General features: G+C 44.1%; 3 protein-coding genes and 1 non-coding gene across 10 annotated transcripts; 1 reads left to right on the top strand and 3 right to left on the bottom strand.

Moving 5' to 3' along the window:
* Positions 1-800: 800 nt before the first annotated feature.
* hmg20b (high mobility group 20B) lies at positions 801-4,824 on the bottom strand. Of its 4 annotated transcripts, none has more exons than XM_072660135.1 (9): positions 4,795-4,824; positions 4,044-4,129; positions 2,966-3,193; positions 2,747-2,867; positions 2,518-2,573; positions 2,336-2,402; positions 2,045-2,260; positions 1,603-1,735; positions 801-1,449 (listed from the first exon to the last, which is right to left on the bottom strand). In XM_072660135.1, the coding sequence occupies exons 2-9, from the start codon at positions 4,119-4,121 to the stop codon at positions 1,437-1,439; spliced, it is 912 nt and encodes a 303-aa protein (XP_072516236.1). In that variant the 5' UTR covers positions 4,122-4,129; positions 4,795-4,824; the 3' UTR covers positions 801-1,436. The 4 variants fall into 4 exon arrangements, with proteins under 4 accessions (XP_072516236.1, XP_072516235.1, XP_072516238.1 ...); XM_072660134.1 differs by lacking the exon at positions 4,795-4,824 and adding an exon at positions 4,542-4,785; XM_072660137.1 differs by lacking the exon at positions 4,795-4,824 and adding an exon at positions 4,542-4,785 and having other exon boundaries at positions 2,966-3,169.
* Positions 4,825-5,700: 876 nt separating this feature from the next.
* Positions 5,701-11,908, top strand: btbd2a (BTB (POZ) domain containing 2a). Of its 4 annotated transcripts, none has more exons than XM_072660130.1 (9): positions 5,701-6,654; positions 7,030-7,149; positions 7,662-7,818; positions 8,478-8,583; positions 8,716-8,913; positions 9,399-9,594; positions 9,727-9,814; positions 10,288-10,434; positions 10,883-11,908. In XM_072660130.1, exons 1-9 carry the CDS (start codon positions 6,032-6,034, stop codon positions 11,042-11,044), a joined length of 1,797 nt encoding a protein of 598 aa, XP_072516231.1. In that variant the 5' UTR covers positions 5,701-6,031; the 3' UTR covers positions 11,045-11,908. The 4 variants fall into 4 exon arrangements, with proteins under 4 accessions (XP_072516231.1, XP_072516233.1, XP_072516232.1 ...); XM_072660132.1 differs by having other exon boundaries at positions 5,703-6,564; XM_072660131.1 differs by having other exon boundaries at positions 5,704-6,654; positions 9,402-9,594.
* A 347-nt stretch (positions 11,909-12,255) lies between these two features.
* LOC140537752 (elongation factor 2b-like) lies at positions 12,256-17,540 on the bottom strand. The gene is made up of 13 exons (XM_072659981.1): positions 17,451-17,540; positions 16,298-16,512; positions 16,004-16,185; positions 15,674-15,885; positions 15,155-15,333; positions 14,937-15,042; positions 14,490-14,742; positions 14,142-14,337; positions 13,647-14,013; positions 13,204-13,557; positions 12,941-13,123; positions 12,717-12,849; positions 12,256-12,608 (listed from the first exon to the last, which is right to left on the bottom strand). The coding sequence occupies exons 1-13, from the start codon at positions 17,451-17,453 to the stop codon at positions 12,415-12,417; spliced, it is 2,577 nt and encodes an 858-aa protein (XP_072516082.1). The 5' UTR covers positions 17,454-17,540; the 3' UTR covers positions 12,256-12,414.
* LOC140538633 (small nucleolar RNA SNORD37) lies at positions 14,820-14,885 on the bottom strand. Its single transcript, XR_011977794.1, has one exon. It is a non-coding gene; the product is annotated as a small nucleolar RNA SNORD37 (small nucleolar RNA).
* Positions 17,541-19,585: the final 2,045 nt, after the last annotated feature.

The raw sequence follows: 19,585 nt of genomic DNA, 5'->3' as shown, positions 1-19,585 counted from the left end.
TCCATTTCATTCATTTCTTAAAATGATAATAATATAATATGATAATTAAATTAGTCCTTATAACCTTAAATTACAGATAGTAATGTAATTTAAAGGCATACATACACAGAATAATATTTCTCTATTAATAACAAAAACATCAATAATAATAATAACGTTATTCTTTTATTTCTACTTGTTTGTATTGTACTTGTTTTGTAAAGAATCTTAGTTGCATTGTAAAGTGCTATACAATTGATATAATCAGTATTTATTATTACTATTGTTATTTTTTTTTTATCACTACGGTTATAGACCTTAATAGCCTTACTGTCTGATTATATTTATGTTGTCTCTGTTCTTTGCGTTTATATCCTGCAACCATACCAGAGTGTTAACACATCCTATCAGTGCAAAAAGGTAATATGATGATGTACAGTGGAATGGCCCAATGCCTCCCCCTTCTGGATATAAACTCCACAAACTATTACACACGTTACAGCCAATCTGAAAACTGCAAGATGTGGCCAAAGACCACAGAACTGCACAGTATGGGGTTTTTGCTGCTGGGAAAATACTGACTAAACTCAAGTCAAGTGCTCAATAACTGAAAAGTGCTAGGTGCTGCAGAACTACATAAAAAAAACAACACCTAGACTTTTTATGTATAATTTCCATACTAGCTAAAACACTGTGAATAACACTATACACATATGATTAAAATACATATTACAATACGTGTCTACATGCAAGACAGCATGCATACACATTTTAATACCCCTATTTTTATATACAGCAACAGTCAAACCTTACACATTGAGTAAAAACCCATCAAAATGAGAAAAGGTTTTATTTATGTCTTTTTTCTACATTTCATCTACTGTCACACTGAAACATTCCCTGATGCAATCTCTCAGTACCTATGGGAACATATTTCCATTCAAATATACAATTACAATACATAATTGTAAAATTCTTAAATCAGAAAGTAAACTTCAGTGTAATAATTTACCTGACTTTACAAAAATTCAGAAACTCAATTTCATATTAATAATTAGCAAAGAAATGCACCTACATTTCTGGAATGAGAACATTGTTATTTTAAAAATATATGTTTGGATAAATTAGGCAAACCACTTTACAAATCTATAGCAAATCTGAAGAGTAAAGAATAGTTAACCTAATTCAGAGCATGCACTATCAACAGCCAATGGAGCATAATACACAAAAAAGCATGTACATTATTACTGTTTCACTTTGAGGGAACAAAAATGATATATATAAAAAACAAAGCAAAAAGACATTTTAAAACGTCTCCAGTTAAATCTTCAGGCACCGTAGCTACACCCTGTAAGGCAGAGATTTTCTCTCGGTTACTGGGCTGAAACTGCCCTCCTGGCATGTTCAGACTGCTGTTGTGAACACGCTGACCTGCACAGCTGCCCTCCAGCTAGTTCTCAAAGTTTCTCACTGAAAAATGGAAATGACAAAAATGACACTGAAGAAACAATTTTGCACCAATGCATGGTTTATCAGGACACCCATAATACATTCTTACTACAAAGCTATGATCAGTGACGTCTACTCGAGAGGTCAACTGTGATGAAGCTGTAGGACAGTTACCTATCCAAGTGAGCCAAAAGCTCTTGAAGCTTGAGAAGTAGGGCCCGGTGCTCATGAGGACTGCTCTCTAAGGCATTGCTCAAACGGCTCAGGTAAGAGTCGAGAGTTCCAACCGAGGGCGTCTCACCTGTACCTAAACACAGAAATAAGACTGTCATTTGACCGTATACAAACCTGTCCCTGCATGTCTTAAACTCTACATATGAACACCAGGCTAACACTGAAGGTATGATGTGGAGGATAGAATATACGCAGAAACTGATGTAAGAGACTAGTTAAATAACAAAAATGAAAAATGATTACATGAAAGAACAGTCTTTATTCAGTTCTTAGGCATAAGCATTTGCAGTGCAAATGAAAATGCACACATCACTTGCCATCACCACACCTGCACAAAGGAAAGAAAAGAAAAAAAAAAAAAAGCCAACTGTGTGCTACTGACCTGGCAGGGGCACCGAGGCCAGACTGCTGACCAGTGTCTGTTTAATAGCTTGCAGGCGGCGGTGCAAAGCTTGTGTGCGGAGCTCATCCTGACCAAGTTCGGCCTCTAATCTCTCCTTGGCACTAAACATGTCAGCTATGTGCTTCTGCAAGACAGCGTTCTGCTCCTCAAAGTCCATGTTAGCCTTCCGCAGCCGCCGAAGCTCTGCCTCTCGTGCTGCAAGACAATGACTCACTTAATAAAAAGCTTAATGAAAATTGTCAACTGTTTCACATCTTATTACTCACAAACCTTTGTTCTGATCCAGGAACTCCTCAGTAAAAATAGGCACGTCAAATCTGTTGGAGAGGTCTGAACTCTGGAGAGCAGAATAATTTAAATGGTTCATGCTGTAATAGTACAAGTCTTGGTGATTTACTGTGTATGAAAGAAGAAAACTCATTTTTGAAGATTTTACTTGAGGTTTTACTTACTTTGAAAGTGGCCGACCCTGAACTATTGGCATTGATGATAACAGACGGTAACTCTTCTGCCAAAAAGCAAAAACAAAACAAGCCTGGTTTCATTGAAAAGTTTGAAATGGAACGGGTAAGAGTTAGCCTAAAACAGCACGGTTCCATGATGCATCATTACATGCCTTATAATCCATGAAAACAAATCCTCCTAGAAAACAGTATAAAACAACTAAGAAATTACTCTGACCTTTTTTAATTCTTTTGTCCTGTATTTTGGCATTTGTGAGCTGGTATGCTTCACTCTTCTGATACTCTCTTAGTTCTCGTGCATATTGCATTTTTTCTCGCTCTGCTTCATCCAGGTAGCGCTGGAATCAAAGAAATACACTGCATGCTCAAGAGAATATAGAATTACATACACTTGACTTGCAACAGACTAAGACATCTACATCAAAAGCAAAGGTACCTGTTTATCATGAGGGGCGAGGCGACTCCATTCTGCCCCAAGTCTCTTGGTGATTTCAGGGAAAGGCAGGTCAGGGTGCAAGGCTCGAATCTGTTCCCGTCGTTCATTCAGGAAACGTACATACCCGGTCACTGGCGCCTTGGGACCATTGGGTAATACCTTCTTTCTCTTCTTACCCTTGGGCCAGCCACGCTTCTTCACAGGCTGTGCAGTGAGTGAAAGTATGTTCTGTACAGATTACATTTGTGGAGCATAGAAGAAATAAAAGCAAAATGTCTATCTGCAAACATCTGCAAGTATAAACCTGAAAAATACATTATACAAGATAACCCGCTTATATAGAGCACAAGCTTTCTCAAAATTATGGGGCCCTTAAAGTTTTAAGGTATAAAAATAGTATTTATAGACATAAACTGTTCCCTCCACTCAATAAATAATTCCCTTCATTTAACAAACCATTCCTTCTAATTAAAAGGGAAGGCCCATTTTTTTAAATTGAGGGAATGCTTTATTTCCTATCCTATCCAGTGTCTTTTGTAAATAGTCATGTAAACATTTCAGATGATATCAAAACTGTGTTTAATTGCTTACTTGTGTGTATGGTATATGTACACTATAAGGTAAGGTATAAATAGTCCGTATTTCAGTGTTCTTTTTTTACTACCATGATTGATGATGCACCTATGTTTTTCACTCACCTCTACACCTGAGTAGTGTGACATGACATTAAACATGGTTTGATTTGCTTAAATCAAGAGAACGTTTCATGTCTCTAGATATTATAAAGGTAAAAGGTAAAGGTGCACGTATTTGTCACTGTACAGTGAAATGTGTCCTCCGCATTTAACCCATCTGTGGTAGTGAACACACACACACACACTAGTGAACTAGGGGCAGTGAGCACTCACACACACCCAGAGCGGTGGGCAGCCAACTCCAGCGCCCGGGGAGCAGAGAGGGTAAAGGGCCTTGCTTAAGGGCCCAACAGTGGCAGCTTGTCAAGCCCAGGAATCGAACCCACATAATGTTATTTAGCTATCTACCTTTAAAATGTTTAGGGCTCTGAACATAATCTTACTTCTTCCTGAGTGGAGTCTGTATGACTGGAACTCTTCGATGCTGGGGCTTCACTCTGCTCCTGTTTCACTCCTCCCATCGTGGATTCTGAAATGAGCATATTTCAAAATTAACATCATTAAAAAGTACAACCTGGTCTTAGCTACAAGTCTTAAAGACTTCATCCAGTAGTGATGGCACTAACCAACCACACGTTTAGAATGAGAGCTAGCTAATTATCTAAATTCAAAAGAAACACCACTTATGTCTCAGTACCCAAAACAAGAAGCTCCTTCCTACTGCTATCTCGCCAACCAGCTGACCTGGCTTGCCATTTCAGCTAACGGGTAACGCAAGTCTACTAACTTTCAAACTCTACGACTAACCGGACTAAAGCGTGAGAGCATGGTTATTTAGCTAATATTTAAATAGGATAACTATTTAAATGCTGAAAATGCTGTGAGATTGTATCACTTGCACCTTCAGCTAGCATTTGCTAGCACAGCACAGCACAACCTACCTATTATTACCGATAGCTTGCTAGCTAGCTAGCTAACTGGCTAGCTATGCTAGCTAGGTAGCCAGCTATTCTCTTAGCTGCCCTGTAGACTTGATTCAGTTCACGACAGACATAGCTAGCTAGCGGTACGGAAGCACGGCAGTAAATTACTGTTTTAAAAAATGAAATATCTACTTAAATGAACAGTTATTTTCAAACACCATTTAATGCGTTTTCTAGCTTGCTAGCTGTAGCTATATCGACTTTAGCCTACCGGAGTTGCTGCGTCCTCAAAAACAACAAGAGTATTGAAACGTATGGCGCGTTCTGAACGCTGATTGGACGTCGCCGTACGCCAGGCTGAATCTACGGCATCTCATTGGTTGTTTAGCCCGAGGAGGCGGTGCAGCGACTTCTTACGATTCCCCTTTTCATTCAACGCTGTATCAGTTTTACGCAAAGTGGATCAGCAGCAGATAGCCCACAGAGTTTTGAAAGGAATAATTATGGTACGTGGTTTTGTTTTTAAACTCACCAGTAAGCCTGTTGTTATCAGCTTAACAGTACAAGTAGCCTGTACACGTGCTGTCGGGCGTTCAGTGTTACCCTTTAAATAACCTTTCTGGAAATGAGTGATTAGGTGTGTTTTTGGTGTGTTCGCCTGACCTGAACCTTGAAATGTAGCTAAATTGATTCTACGTCCCATTACTGGACATACTGTGGTATCTTCATGATCGCTTGCTGGAAGCTGTGGTCTTTGTGCTGGTTTCGGTCTCCCATTCAGAACTTCATTTTGAAGTCACGTGTAAACAAACCTTCTGGCTCTCTTGTGGATTCGAGGGTCAAGCCCGACTGTGAGCAATGCCTGGCTTGCAAAGCTAACGCTATGAGGTGGCCTCGTGGTGTGGTCTTGATGTATGCTGGTAATAGTGGCCCCTTATGTCTAATCAAAGCACATTGCTTTTAGTCATGTCAGGTTTCCTTGCACTTAAAAAAATGGCCATTTGTATTTTGTGTAGGAACGTAGTCCATAAGCCATGCTTTATTGGATGGTCACAGAGTTAGTAAGAAAGGTCTTATTAAGACTTAATAAGGGGGTACAGATGCTTGTGTCCATAAAAAGAGAGAGGTCAAGTGTGCTCTACCACAGCAGCAGCAGCAGCAGCACAAAACCCTGCTTCAGCTGCTATAGCATAGTAAAATCATCATTATTATTATTATTATTAGTATTATTATTATTATTATAATAATCATCATCATCATCGTGTTGACAGCTATAATGGATGCAGCACTGGACATGTATGACCCTGCTGCCTACATTAAGTGGGGGCGGCTGCAACTGTAAACAAAGCAGGGCGAGATAGAAAGGGTCCAGAAATGTACAAAGACACGAGGGCGTCCTGGACAATTTCATCTGTCATGGAAGATGTTGAGGTCCCGGCCACCTAAAGCCCCATCTCTCCACCCTCTCTCGGGGAAAGACCAGTCACTTTTGGCCAGCATTTCTGGCTATGCGCTGTTGTGCATGTTTATTCCAGCAAAGCCTGCAGTGCTCTCCATCCAAGATGGCTGCGGGTGAGAGCAACAGCCGTTCCTCGTGTCTAAACCTGTCTAACCCGGGCCCGCTGGGCAACGCCCAAGCGAGCAACGGAGTCCACTCGGCCCCGGCGGGCAACGCGGGGTCTGCGGCCGCCGCCGGAGGGCTCAACAGAACCGCGGGGAGCACTAACCCCCAGCCAGGCCTGGACAGCGATGTCGCGGTGAGGGCCACACCGAGCGCGCAGCACCAAGCTCGGCAAGCTGCCAGCCAGAGCGCCTCTGCGGCGGCGGCGGCGGTGGTGGCGGTGGCGGCGGCGGCGGTAGCAGCGGGGGCAAGCGGTGAAGCTCCTGGAAGCTCCGCGTCCAACATGACGGCTGCTTCGTCGGCTTGCTCGGCGGACACGGCCGCCATCTCTTCCTCGCTGCCCGGCAGCCCGGCCTCCGTGCTAGTCTACCGGGAGCCCGTTTACAACTGGCAGGCGACGAAAAGCACGGTGAAAGAAAGGTTCGCGTTTCTGTTTAACAACGAGGTGCTAAGCGACGTCCATTTTTTGGTGGGGAAGGGGATGGGAGTGCAGCGCATTCCTGCACACAGGTAAGGTAACGTTAGGAAAGATAATGCAGTAACTTTATGAAAGGAGGGTCTGATTTTGAGGTTTCTGTCTTGCTAAAATAAACGCAACACAAGCTAAAGTGCGTGATATTCGGGGGCTGAGAAGTGTCCACAAGTGAATAGCTACATGTTATGGTTAAATGGTGAAGCCGAGGAGCTGCTGTTGTTGTTCGCCCTCAGCTTCCACGTCCCCTGTTGACTCTTGGTAGACGCAGACGTAGGCTAATGCGATCATGTCATGTCTGACACGATTTCCACCACTTGAAACTACCATTTCCCTCTTCGTTTACACTCTGCTCCTCCTTTTCTCTCCCTCTCCCCCTCTCTCCCTCTCTCCCTCTCTCCCTCTCTCCGCAGATTTGCTCTCGCCGTTGGGAGCGCTGTGTTCGACGCCATGTTCAACGGAGGCATGGCCACAACATCAACAGAAATTGAGCTGCCAGATGTGGAACCGGCTGCCTTTTTGGCTCTCCTCAAGTAAGAACATGGGTCTAAACGCTTCGTTGGGGCACTAGTGGCCTCTGTTAGTTAACCACAGTGGCCTGTGTGTGTGTTTAAATGCCCTTGGAGTGTCCTTGTTGTGAACCTGCATGACATTTGGTGTGTACGTGGCTGTATGCAGCTTGTAGTTGTGTTTTGGCTGAAGCTACAGACTGAGCGATTAAGGGCTGTTTATGTCCATGCTGCTTCATGCAGTAATTGTGGTGTTGTAGTATTATAAACCAGGGATCACACCTACATAACAGATAAAACTATAAACAGCCCCTTTTGAAAACCACCAGTGAATCTGCACCTCTTCTTTAGGTGCTATTTTGCATTAAAATGCCCTGCATGAAGGTCTAGGCCGGGTATAATGAATGCATTTGGCATTAGACAACATTATAATATTAATAAGGCATTCATATTAATAAGGCTGTCTGATTCCTATATCTTATGTTTGTCTAGACCAGAGCATTTCACATGTCACTTTTGCCTCCCTTCCCATGCAGATTTCTATACTCTGATGAGGTGCAGATTGGACCTGAGACAGTAATGACTACATTATACACTGCGAAAAAGTATGCAGTGCCTGCGCTGGAGGCACACTGTGTGGAGTTTCTGAAGAAAAACCTGCGAGCCGACAATGCTTTTATGTTGCTCACCCAGGTAAGGGCCGGTGTGACGGCTGTGATTTTTGCTGCTGGTGTGAGAAACTGTATTTTGTGTATTTGTTGTCTTTGTGCAAGTGTGTTCATGACCATTGTCCTAACTGGACAGTAATGCCAGAGAATGTGCAGAAATAGCTTGTCCAGCTTGTCTTAGAAAGCATTGCCAGTCGAAAGGGATGCTCTGCAGCAGCCTCGCAGAAGCCTAAATTCACAGTGACTGATGCCAAGCATTATTTAGAGGGGTGTACACAGCCATTCAGCCTGGTCTGTTCAGCAGGTGAACTGTGTTTTCTGATGTGATGTGAGTTTTACTCAGTATCTTTGGGATAAGTTGGAGTGGAGTTTGTGACCTAGAATAAATCATCAATGTTTTTGTGGCTAAATGCAATCCAGTCCTCACAGCAATGTTCCAACATTTAGTGCACAGCGTTTCCAGAATAGTAGAAGCTGTTACTGCAGCAAACGGTGGACACACTACTTGTTAATACCCTTGATGTTGGATAAGCAGATGTCTGTAAACATTTGGTCTTTAAGTCCTTTAATTTAAGTCTCTTAAATAAGTGGCCCCCAACCCTGGTCATTGGGCCCCCAGGGACAGGGATGGGGACTGCTCCCTTAAACTGTACAGAAGCAACTAACCACCATTTGTTATTTCAGGCACGGCTGTTCGACGAGCCTCAGCTTGCCAGCCTCTGCCTGGAGAATATAGACAAGAACACTGCAGATGCTCTTGCTGCTGAGGGCTTCACGGACATTGACCTTGGTATTGTCGTCTCTGCGTCTAAACACAACTCTGCGCACAAACATTCTGCTATCAAATAGACAGCCAACAGAAAATAAATGAATGATGTATTCAGGTTTTTGACCGTCACTCCCATTTTTTTGTCCCCCACAGACACTCTGGTGGCTGTGTTGGAGAGGGACACGCTAGGGGTGCGGGAGGTGCGTTTGTTTGGAGCAGCAGTGCGTTGGGCAGAGGCCGAGACCCAACGGCAGCAGCTGCAGCCCACCCCAGAGAACAAGCGGCGAGTGCTGGGCAAAGCCCTCGGCCTTATACGGTTTCCACTGATGACCATAGAGGAGTTTGCTGCAGGTAAGAAGTGGGAACATGCTCTCAGAGGTGTTTCAAATGTTTTTTTTGAGTGATAGAAGAGATCATTTACGTCAAGTAAAGGTTTATCAGGCCTTTAAAAGGTTCTTTTATTTATTTATTTATTTTTTTATTTTTATGGAACCAAAAGTGATTCTGCTGTGGCATTGCTTTTACCTTTATTTCCTCTAGTAGGAAAATGCGTTAATGCATTGATATGTATTAATCTGAACATTGTGTGGTCAAAGATACAACTTTAAGTAAAAGCATAAAAGGCCTTTATGGTTAGATGGGGCTTTATAAAAACATCATCATCATAATTAAACTGTATTTTGAATTTTTAGCTGAGACTAGGCTGTGTTGAATAAGTAAATATGACCGTTCTCAGTATTGTCAGTCAGTCAGTCAAACTGCATACATAATTGATGTTTTCTGATGGACACTGTCTCTGGTGCTTAAACTCTCCTTTTTTTCTTTTTTTTTGGGAGCAGGTCCAGCTCAGTCGGGAATACTCACAGACCGGGAGGTGGTCAGCCTCTTTCTACACTTTACCGTCAACCCCAAACCTCACGTAGAATTCATTGATAGGCCACGGTGCTGTCTACGGGGGAAGGAGTGCAGCATCACACGCTTTGGCCAGGTGGAGAGCCGCTGGGGATATAGCGGGACCAGCGATCGCATACGGTAATCAGAGCAGTGCAAGACCATGGACACTCACTCCTCAGTTAATGTCACAGATCATACCGAGTGCACATATAGTGATAAACAGAGTACATGGAAATAATACTGATGGGAGTGTTGTCATCATCTCTTTAGGTTTTCTGTGAATCGCAGAATATTTGTGGTAGGATTTGGGCTCTATGGCTCCATACATGGTCCAACCGACTATCAGGTCAACATCCAGGTAAGATTCACTGTATGTCCAAATATCTGTGGACACCCCTTTTGCTGAATGCTGACACAGAGAGTCTGTTGAGAAGTACTGCCAGTAGAATATGAATCTCTTGTGCCTAATTCCAGGTGTGGGCTAGAGTGGTATAAAGCCCCCAGCATTGAGCTGTGGAACAATGTTCTCTGGAATGATGGTGCCCCATCCAATTATTTAAACCCCTGACCTTTCTAACGCTCTTGTCACAATTCAATCAAATCCACACAACAGTACTCCAAAATCTATAAGAAAGCCACCGCTTGACAGTAGATACAAGAAGTACAAGATAAACCCTATTTAATACCTTTGATATCCAGAGGAACTAAATGAGAACTGATTGAGCAGGTGTCCTAATACTTTTGTCCGTGTAGTGTTTGTCCATTCTAAATAATTCAACATGTAAAATGTGATTAGGGTTTCTTTTACCAAAAACATATCTCCTTACACAGATCATCCACACGGACAGCAACACCGTCCTGGGACAGAATGACACAGGGTTCAGCTGCGATGGCACAGCAAATACCTTCAGAGTGATGTTCAAGGAGCCTGTGGAGATACTCCCCAGTGTCAACTACATTGCCTGTGCAACGCTTAAGGTAAACTGCTGTATCTGTTCTAGGATATGAAAGTCATAGTATATGTTGTATAGTAAATTGTATTTTTAGTTTTAAAGTAGGTCCCTTTCTATTACAACAGTAGCAGTCTTGTTAGGTAGGGACTACACCAGTCTCTTGAGTTCCTGTTCATTTTATGGGTGCACACTGGAGTTCCAGCTTTTGTGCCTATTTCAGTCATTTACCTGCTGATCCAATTTGGGAATAAGGATTGGGATAGGCTAAGGGCGGGGTGAAATAAACGGACAGGAATGTAAGTAACTCCTGCAACCATTAGGACAGGGAGGTGCACAACCAAGTGCTAGAGATGATAATACATATACATCATCCCAAACCCATGGACACTTAATATTGGCTGATTTTAATCTTGAATCAGTTAGGCCTTTAGTATTGTTGAAAACTTAACCACTTGCTCTTTCAACCTCTGCAGGGACCGGACTCCCACTATGGTACCAAGGGTATGCGCAAAGTCACCCATGAAGCCCCAGCCACCGGCACCAAGACCTGCTTCACGTTCTGTTATGCGGCAGGAAATAACAATGGCACTTCTGTAGAGGATGGACAAATTCCAGAGGTCATCTTTTACACATAATGATGGCTCTCTATTAGTTTGAATTGTGTGGACTTCTTCTCAACACGTTATTACTGATTCTCTGAACTCTGGTCAAACTGAAGATCATGATTTTTTTTTTTTTTTTTTTTTTTTGCCATATGGTCAGAGCATGATCTATCAATCTATAAAGTGCCCAGTTGTGCTTTGGGTACAAGTTTGTTTTTCTACTTGTGTAGCACCTCATAGTGTAAGCCTGAATTTTTGACCAGCTAGTAACCACTGACAAAAATAGCAAACTGTCAACAGCTGTTGGTAGTTACTCTATAGATCAGGCATGACCATTGCAAAGATGGTAAAGTTCTATTTATAGCAACACCATTTAGTTTGGCAGTTTAGTCGTGTTGCCACTTGGTTCTAAAGTGGGTCCAGCTTTTGACGGATTGATAATACTCATCACTTTAATGAGTTGCACTGATGCACTTTGACCCAGACACAACCGAAAATTGTAAAATGTTTGTGGATAAGGGGTGGGGGAAAGACACTACAGTGGTGTGGATCAGACTGTTACAGGTTACATTTTGACTAAATTAACATGCAGGCATTGTTTACAATGATTTCTGTTGAACCAGCATTGCTTTCTTAATGTCAGATTTCACAGTACTTTCACTCTAAATGCCATTTGTTAAAGAGAGGGTCTGTAAAGTATTGAGTATAAGCAAGTACTGAACACCTACATTTTTAACTATTTGGGAATAGATAAATTGATCACAACTTCTGAATGTAAATCTACTTGCCAATCTGTATACTGCTTCTGTAAGTTCATTTTCATTGTGCAAGTGCTGTAAATAATGTCCATGTCCTGTATGTTCAATTAAAGTCTGTGCACTTAGTTTAATTTGAAAACACCTGGTGTGGAGACACTGAATTACTGATGGATTTGTACCTACTGTGCTTTGCTATTGCAAAGCAGTCCAAGACTGCTGCCCCCAAAACTCAGGATCTGTGTACTGCCCACACCAAAGTCTGAAGTTCCTGTACACTATAGCTATAATTCTTAACTCCTAAAGATTTGCAGACATGCATGCCAAGACTTCATACCAGTCTAGGAAAAGAAAACCAAGCTAGAAAAAAGTCTCAATTTAGCCTTAAATGTGTGCACAGAACATGCTACTAATTATTGAAACTAGCACCAAACTCAAGCAGTTAAAAAATATTTGTAAAAAAAAAAAAAAAAAAGCCCACACGCAACACAATTTTTATTCCACTTTATTAATGTTTAAATTTATTTTATTGATCGCATCTCATCTTTACTTTTGGCAAGCGTTAGTGCTCGTGATGTTCTGTACAGTCCAGTCCCTCGATAAAGAGGGAAGGGGAGTGGGGAAAGGGAGAGGAATGGGACAGGAGCTTTACAATTTGTCCAAGTAGTTATCCAGAGCTGGAATTCCTTCCTTGAGACCCTTGCGCTTGCGTGTGTCGGCCACAATCTGAGATGGCTTGGAGCTTGCCTCCATGGGATCTCCAGGCAGGACCTGCCAGTGGTCAAACACACACTGTGGGAAGGCCTGGCCAGAGGTGTTGGAGCGGAGGTCAGCGGTGAAACCTAGAGAGAAAGCCAAACAGGTATTGAGGGCAATATTCACATACTTGGTCTTTCTTAAAGCTGGGGGGGGGGGGAGAAGAGAGACACGGGACAAGGACAAAAACTTACCGAAAGACTCGTTGACAGGCAGGTAAGCCTTGACCACAAACATGGGAGTTCCAGCAACCTGGGACTCCTCAAACACCAGACCTCTCTTTCTGTTCAGCACACCATAGATGCCACCAACAACAGCCTCAGGACACTGAAAAAAGAAGAGCACCATCAACCACAGGCCTACACAACTGAGCAAAAAACATTAATAATAATAAATTAACAAAAAAAACTCAACTCACCTGGATCTCCACCAGGTAGACTGGCTCAAGAAGCCTGGGCTCAGCAGTGAGCTGGCAGGCATAAAGCACTCTGCGGGCTGTGGGAATGATCTGGCCACCACCACGGTGAATGGCATCAGCATGAAGGGTAACATCATGAATGTCAAAGCGACAACCACGCATGTTCTCCTCACACAGCACACCCTAGGGGGCAAAGTTGGTCTTAGACAAGTACACAAGTGAAAGTGTGGGAAATCATTCAATTAAATAATCACAAGGCTTACCTCCTTGGTGGCCCACTGGAAACCAGCCACAACGCTGTCCTTGATCTCATTAAGGTACTGAACTCCCTTGGTCACATCCACCAGGACATTGGGGCCATTTCCATCAGGACCGAAGCACCAGATCTTACGGGCTTCAGTTACCTCCCATTCGTACTTCTCAGCCAGGTAACGGGCACGGGCCTTCATCTCCTGCCTGGCTGTGACGTCACCCTTGTCGATGTCTTCGGGCAGGCCTTCAGCCATGGGACGGGCCTTCATGAAAAGACGGTTATGCTTGTTTGGAGACTTGGACAGGCACATGATTTTGGACTCGTCAGACACGGTCTCTCTGTAAGACACAACTGGGTCGGATTTCTGTTGAAGAAAAAAAAAAAAAAAAGTTAAGATTACTCAAGTTTAAGCTGTACATCCCAAATGACAGGCTAGCTCTGATCCAACAGTACCTTAAGTGGAATGCAGGCATGGTCCTCCTCAAGATCCTTCAGGCAGATCTCAAGATGCAGCTCACCAGCTCCAGCAATGATGTGCTCACCAGACTCCTCAATGATACACTGTACCATAGGGTCAGACTTGGCCAGACGTTTCAGACCCTCCACCAGCTTGGGCAGATCAGCTGGGTTCTTGGCCTCTACAGCCACTCTCACCACAGGGCTGACGCTGAACTTCATCACACGCATGTTGTGGGCTTGATCAAAGGTGGTGATGGTCCCGGTCTTTACCAGAAACTGGTCCACTCCTACCAGACCCACGATGTTACCGCAGGGCACATCCTCAATAGGCTCAACATAACGGCCCATCATCAAAATGGTCCTGAAATACAAACAAGTCACGTTTAGTAAAACATGGGGAAAAAATAGCACCTTTAGAGCCTTAGCTTGAGTCCATCTAAAACACTTCAAATGCATTTAAAATATTTGCCACCACCTGGCTATACCAACCTCTGGATGGGCTTAAGGTAAAGGTCCTCCTTCTTTCCAGGGGTGTAGTTTGGTCCCATAATGCGCACCTTCAGGCCAGTGGACACACAGCCAGAGAAGACACGACCAAAGGCATAGAAACGACCCTTGTCAGTTGTTGGCACCATCTTTGAGATGTACATCATAAGGGGAGCTTTAGGGTCACAGTTCTTGATACCTGAAAAGTGAGGTCAAATGTTTAGTTCTTTTGCTGATGTCAAACCATAACTAAAAAGATTATTGCTCATGAAAACCTCTGAAGCCTACAAAGGGCATTAAGCAAAAAAAAAAACCCCAAACTGCAGCTTAAACTTCAAACCCAAAACATACCCATGGCAGCCTCATCATCCCCAGGTCCTTCGTACAGCAGCTCACAACGATACTTCTGAGCAGTGACAGGAGATGGAAGGTGGATGGTGATCATCTGAAGCAGGGCCTCTCCAGCTGGCAGCCAGCGACGCATCACAGCCTTCAGCAGGGGCTTGCCCTCCTTCTCCTTGTCCTCTGCATCCAACTTGATGTCCAACTTCTCAATCAGCTTGGCAGTTTCATCCTTCTTGAAGTTCATGATGGCATCAAAAACCTGGGTAGAAGAAATTCAGTGTTAGGATTAAAGCCTTCTAATCCAGGAAAGCTCAAGACAGGCCTGTGAAGAACCTAAATCAGACTAAAGTCTTTCATCACTGGACAGTCAGGTCAAAGTGAAGAATTAAAGTCATCATTTGTTGGCCTACTTTACCGCAACACTAATGAATACGTGAAGGGATAGTCACTCACCTTGAAGATGGGATCCAGGATAAGTTGAGCAAAGGTTCTGGGGAGCTTCTTGCCATCAGGTCCATTAGGAGACTTGCTGAATTTACCAGTGGCAGGGTCGAAGTACCTAAACAATAAAGGAAAGATTAGTCACCCAACATACATTTAAGCAGAACCTGTACTGTGGATGGCACCAACTGCTTCTCCTCACAAAAAAATAAAATTAACAAAAGCCTCACCTGTCACCCCACAGTTTCTTCATCATATCCTCCACTTTCTTGCAGCGCTCTGCAGGTCCCAGCTGGGCATCACCTTTAGAAGCAAACTTCATCACGTACATCTCGGCAAACTGTTTGAGGGTGAAGGCCCACCCGTGCAGTCCAGACCCAAAGCCAACAGTTCCGATAACTGGATCAATCTTAAAAGAAAAGAAAAAGAGATCACAAGGTTGCACAAAGTTCACCAAGATCACAAGTACACACTTAAGGACACCAGCTGCTGTAACATGCAACTGCATATTTGGTACTACTGTCACATACCAGTAACTATCAGACTGGAAGTAGTCATGTTTATGCCCTGCCATATAACTTCTAAAAACTCTCTGCACTTAAGACCAATAAGCTTGGTCAGTTGACTATACCCACAAGTGCAGCAATACCTCCTCAGTAAATGCTTATGATTGACACCCTAGCAGTCAATAGGCAAATAAGTATTCACATCTACCACAAGACAAAGACCCGAGCCAATTAAGTTCTCACCATGATGTTGCCCATTGGTCCATTCTCATCCTCTCCGTAGGTGGAAATGATTACGTTGACGTTCTCCACAATGCGCTGGAAGGTTTGGTACAGCTCCTCAGGTTCCAGCTGCAGCTCCAACAAGGCACGGTCCATCTTGTTCATCATCAGCACTGGCTTGATCCTCTCTCCAATGGCCTGTCTCAGCACAGTCTCGGTCTGCACACACACACCTATAACGAGAGCAACCAGGTGTAATTAAAAGTGAGTCACTAGGAAATACATAAATATCCTGACCAGCAGTAAAGGGCCTAACCACTAATATCAACCTCTGACAGACACTGCACTCACCAGACACGCAGTCAACCACCACCAGGGCTCCATCAGTGACACGCAGGGCAGCCGTCACCTCCGAGGAGAAGTCGACGTGCCCAGGAGAGTCAATCAGGTTGATCAGAAAGCCAGAACCATCTTTGCACTGCTTGATGAAGGCCAAGTCGTTGTCAGTCAGCTCGTAGAACATGGAGATGGCACTGTAGAAAGATCAGCAATAACAATCACTAAATCATCATCTCAACGCAGCATCTCTTCCAATTCACAGACTACAGTGAAACCAAACATGGAGCTTAAGATGGAGGCACTTACGTGGACTTGATGGTGATGCAGCGCTCCTGCTCATCTTTTCTTGTGTCAGTGAAGCGTGTTTCTCCTGCACGGGATGAAGCAATGATACCAGCCTTTGACACCAGCGAGTCAGTCAAAGTGGATTTACCATGGTCGACGTGCGCAATCACAGACATGTTACGGATGTTGGACTTTTTGTCCATGATGGCACGGATCTGGTCTACGGTGAAGTTCACCTGGGGACAAAGAAAATCAGAGTACACAGCTTTAGAGATCAGCAATGGGATTGTAAAGACAGTGCCCCCAATTTACCCATTACACCCCTCATGTCTGGCATTGTCCTGAATACAAAGCGGGAGGCCCGCAGTAGTTCGTCGACACCATCAGAACCGCGCCCAGGTGGCAAAGTCAATGCAGAGGGTGAAGGCTGTGTCCCGACTCTGAACGGCAGTGAATACAGATAACCAAAACAGGCTGCTTTATGCCAGCTGTAGAAGCATAAACTGCGCCATCATGACGAAGCAGCTTCTAAAACGAAGCCTTTCGATGCCTCGTTATAATCTGGCTAGAAGGGAAAGCAGCCAAACAGCAGGTTTCGACCTACGCCACATCAGCCGGTAACAGGCCACGTGTAACATACCAGCCGCCTAGCGGGCCGGCGAGCATTTTAACGCCACACAGGACACTCAAACAGGGCTGAACGTCCCCATTATTGTCCATATAAAAGCTTAAAGGGTCTACTTCTACATAAAAAGTAATCAATTCGGAACTCCCGGGCCTTTATAAGAGGTTTTTCCATCGCATCTGCCTACATGAGCCATGTTAGCACGAAAGCTAACGAAGCAGTAGCCATTGCCTGAATACAAGCCAGCGACCGGCAAACCGGGCCACGCACTTTTTTCGCCACTAAACGGACAAAATGTAAACGTTGAGGAAATTTAACAACCTTGCTCAGCTCCAATAAGCATATTAAGTATAAAACCTCGACTTCTGTGAGGCTCGGTAAGGGCCGTAAAACAGACACAATAGGGCTGCCATTTTGAACCGCCGCTAGCCTGTAGTCTCAGCACAAAATAACAGATTTGACGCCCTTTGAGCGCATAAATCGACACACGGCGCTCTGATATGAAGACGTACGAATTCAAAGATGTTAAAAAGTTGGCGTTGGACTCACCATTTTGACGGATGTTCTTGGATTCGCTGTGTGGAGAAACAGACACAAGTTACACTGCCCACCTCACCGGGGCATAGGCAGGGAAGAGACCGCTGACGTCAACGCGTAGGTATATATAGCGAGTGCGCGCCCGACGTAGCCTCACGTGACGACGGCAGGCGCGTCCCAATGTGAAAACTAGTGATCTAACTAGGACGCTTTGCTAGTGTGCAGGACATTGACTGATTAGCCCATCATTACAGGAAAATATGAGTGTTTTAATTCTGAGGCAAAATAGCAGGCTGGTGAACGCGCATCTGATTTCAAGTGAGGCATTGTTGTGGATGCCAGACGGGCTGGTTTAGATATTTCTAGAAATGCTGATCTGCTGTTTTTTTTTAGCACAACAGTCTCTAAAGTGGTTCAAGGAATGCTGCAATAATAATAATAATAATAATAATAATAATAATAATAATAAAACACATCCAGTGAGCAGAAGTTCTGCAGACGGAAAGCCTTTGTTGATGACCGAATCGAGCAGAGAATGGCCAGACTAGTTCTAGGTGACAGAATGGCCACATTAACTCAGATTGACCACTCTGTGCAATTGTAGTGAGCAGAAAAGCCTCTCAGAATGTGTAACACCTCTAACCTTGAGGCAGAAGGGCTACAACAGCAGAAGACCAGGCCTGGTCCCACTTCTGTCTGCCAAGAACAGAAAGTTGAGGCTGCACCTAACGTAGCCTGGTCTGATAAATCTGTCGATGTCTGCTGAGACACACAGATGGTAGGTTGAGAATTTAGTGCCAGCAGCATGAATCCATAGATCCAATCTGGCTTGTGTCAACAGTCCAGGCTGGTGGAGGTGGTGTAATGGTGTGGGGAAGGTTTTCCTGTAGAACACCTTTGGGATGTGAAGGAATGGTGGGAGATGCAGGAAAGTGCTCCAAAAATCTGCAGAAATTGCGTGATGCAATCATGTCCCCATGGACCAAAATCTCAGAGGCCTGTTGGGGAACATCTTGAGGAATCCATGCGACTGTTTGGGCTGTGTTCCAGTTTAGAAAGCTTAGGTAGTGCTTAGAACCTAATATTGAGCAGGTCCCCCTTGTGCCACGATGTCCATGATGGCACGGATCTGGTCTACGCTGAAGTTCACCTGGGGACAAAGTAAAATAAAAGAGCACACAGCTTTAGAGATTGGCTCAAAAAATTGGCAGCAATGAGATTGTAAAGACAGTGCCCCCAATTTACCCATTACATCCCTCATGTCTGGCATTGTCCTGAATACAAAGCGGGAGGCCCGCAGTAGTTTGCTGACACCATCAGAACCGCGCCCAGGTGGCAAAGTCAATGCAGAGGGTGAAGGCTGTGTCCCGACTCTGAACGGCAGTGAATACAGGTAACCAAAACAGGCTGCTTAGTTGCCAACTGTAGAAGCAGAAACTGCGCCATCATGATGACTCAGTTTTCATGCCACGCATTACAGACTGTTTTGGCTGTGTTCCAGTTTGCATGTTTGTGTTTTGACTAGAAGGCTTAGGTGGTGCTTAGAACCTGTAGAACACTAAATAGGCCGCTTGGTTGGTGTGTGAACTCTTGTGCACTAGCTTACCACTCTAATGAGACTATACATGAGACGATACTGTTGAGCATTTCCCCCATGTGCTACTTCAAGAGAACTGACCCTTCGAAGCTTGGACTCCACAAGACCTCTGAAGGCATCCTGTGGTATCTAACACCAAGACGTTAGCAGGAGATTCTTTAGGTCCTGTAAGTTGTGAAGTGGGGTCTCCATGGATCGCATCAATGAGCCCTAGGTGCCCGGGTTACGGGTGGTCCTTTCTTGGACCATGTTTGGTAAGTACACAGGGTCTGCCTGATGTTTTGAAGATGTTCTGACCCACTCGTCTAGCCATCACAATTTGGCTTATGCCAAAGTGGCTTAGATATTTCTTTTTGCACATTTTCTTAACACGCCACCTTCAAGAACTGACTGTTCACTTGCTGCCTGATATAGCCACCCCTGGACAGATGCCACTGTAGATGAAGATAATCAATGTTTTTCACTTTATCTGTCAGTACTGATAATGTTATGGCTGGTTGGTGTAAGTACACATATTGGAATGCAGCCATGGACCTCTTTGGAGAAGAAC

Source organism: Salminus brasiliensis, chromosome 17 (assembly GCF_030463535.1).
Source record: "Salminus brasiliensis chromosome 17, fSalBra1.hap2, whole genome shotgun sequence".
NCBI classification, from domain to species: Eukaryota; Metazoa; Chordata; class Actinopteri; order Characiformes; family Bryconidae; genus Salminus; species Salminus brasiliensis.
This window is presented reverse-complemented; position numbering and strand designations above follow the sequence as displayed.

What these genes read in the sequence shown, in the direction of transcription:
- btbd2a (XM_072660130.1), top strand. Translation starts at nt 6,032, where the DNA reads ATGCGCTGTTGTGCATGTTTATTCCAGCAAAGCCTGCAGTGCTCTCCA. An exon ending in CAGCGCATTCCTGCACACAG is followed by an intron (nt 6,655 to 7,029) that starts GTAAGGTAACGT and finishes CTCTCTCCGCAG; the next exon opens with ATTTGCTCTCGCCGTTGGGA. An exon ending in CTTTTATGTTGCTCACCCAG is followed by an intron (nt 7,819 to 8,477) that starts GTAAGGGCCGGT and finishes TTGTTATTTCAG; the next exon opens with GCACGGCTGTTCGACGAGCC.
- hmg20b (XM_072660135.1), bottom strand. Translation starts at nt 4,121, where the DNA reads ATGGGAGGAGTGAAACAGGAGCAGAGTGAAGCCCCAGCATCGAAGAGT. An exon ending in CAGACTCCACTCAGGAAGAA is followed by an intron (nt 3,194 to 4,043) that starts GTAAGATTATGT and finishes TAATCTGTACAG; the next exon opens with AACATACTTTCACTCACTGC. An exon ending in GGCCTCGGTGCCCCTGCCAG is followed by an intron (nt 1,736 to 2,044) that starts GTCAGTAGCACA and finishes TTCTGTGTTTAG; the next exon opens with GTACAGGTGAGACGCCCTCG.
- LOC140537752 (XM_072659981.1), bottom strand. An exon ending in ATGCCTGCATTCCACTTAAG is followed by an intron (nt 13,558 to 13,646) that starts GTACTGTTGGAT and finishes TTTCTTCAACAG; the next exon opens with AAATCCGACCCAGTTGTGTC. An exon ending in GCCTGTCAACGAGTCTTTCG is followed by an intron (nt 12,609 to 12,716) that starts GTAAGTTTTTGT and finishes CTTTCTCTCTAG; the next exon opens with GTTTCACCGCTGACCTCCGC.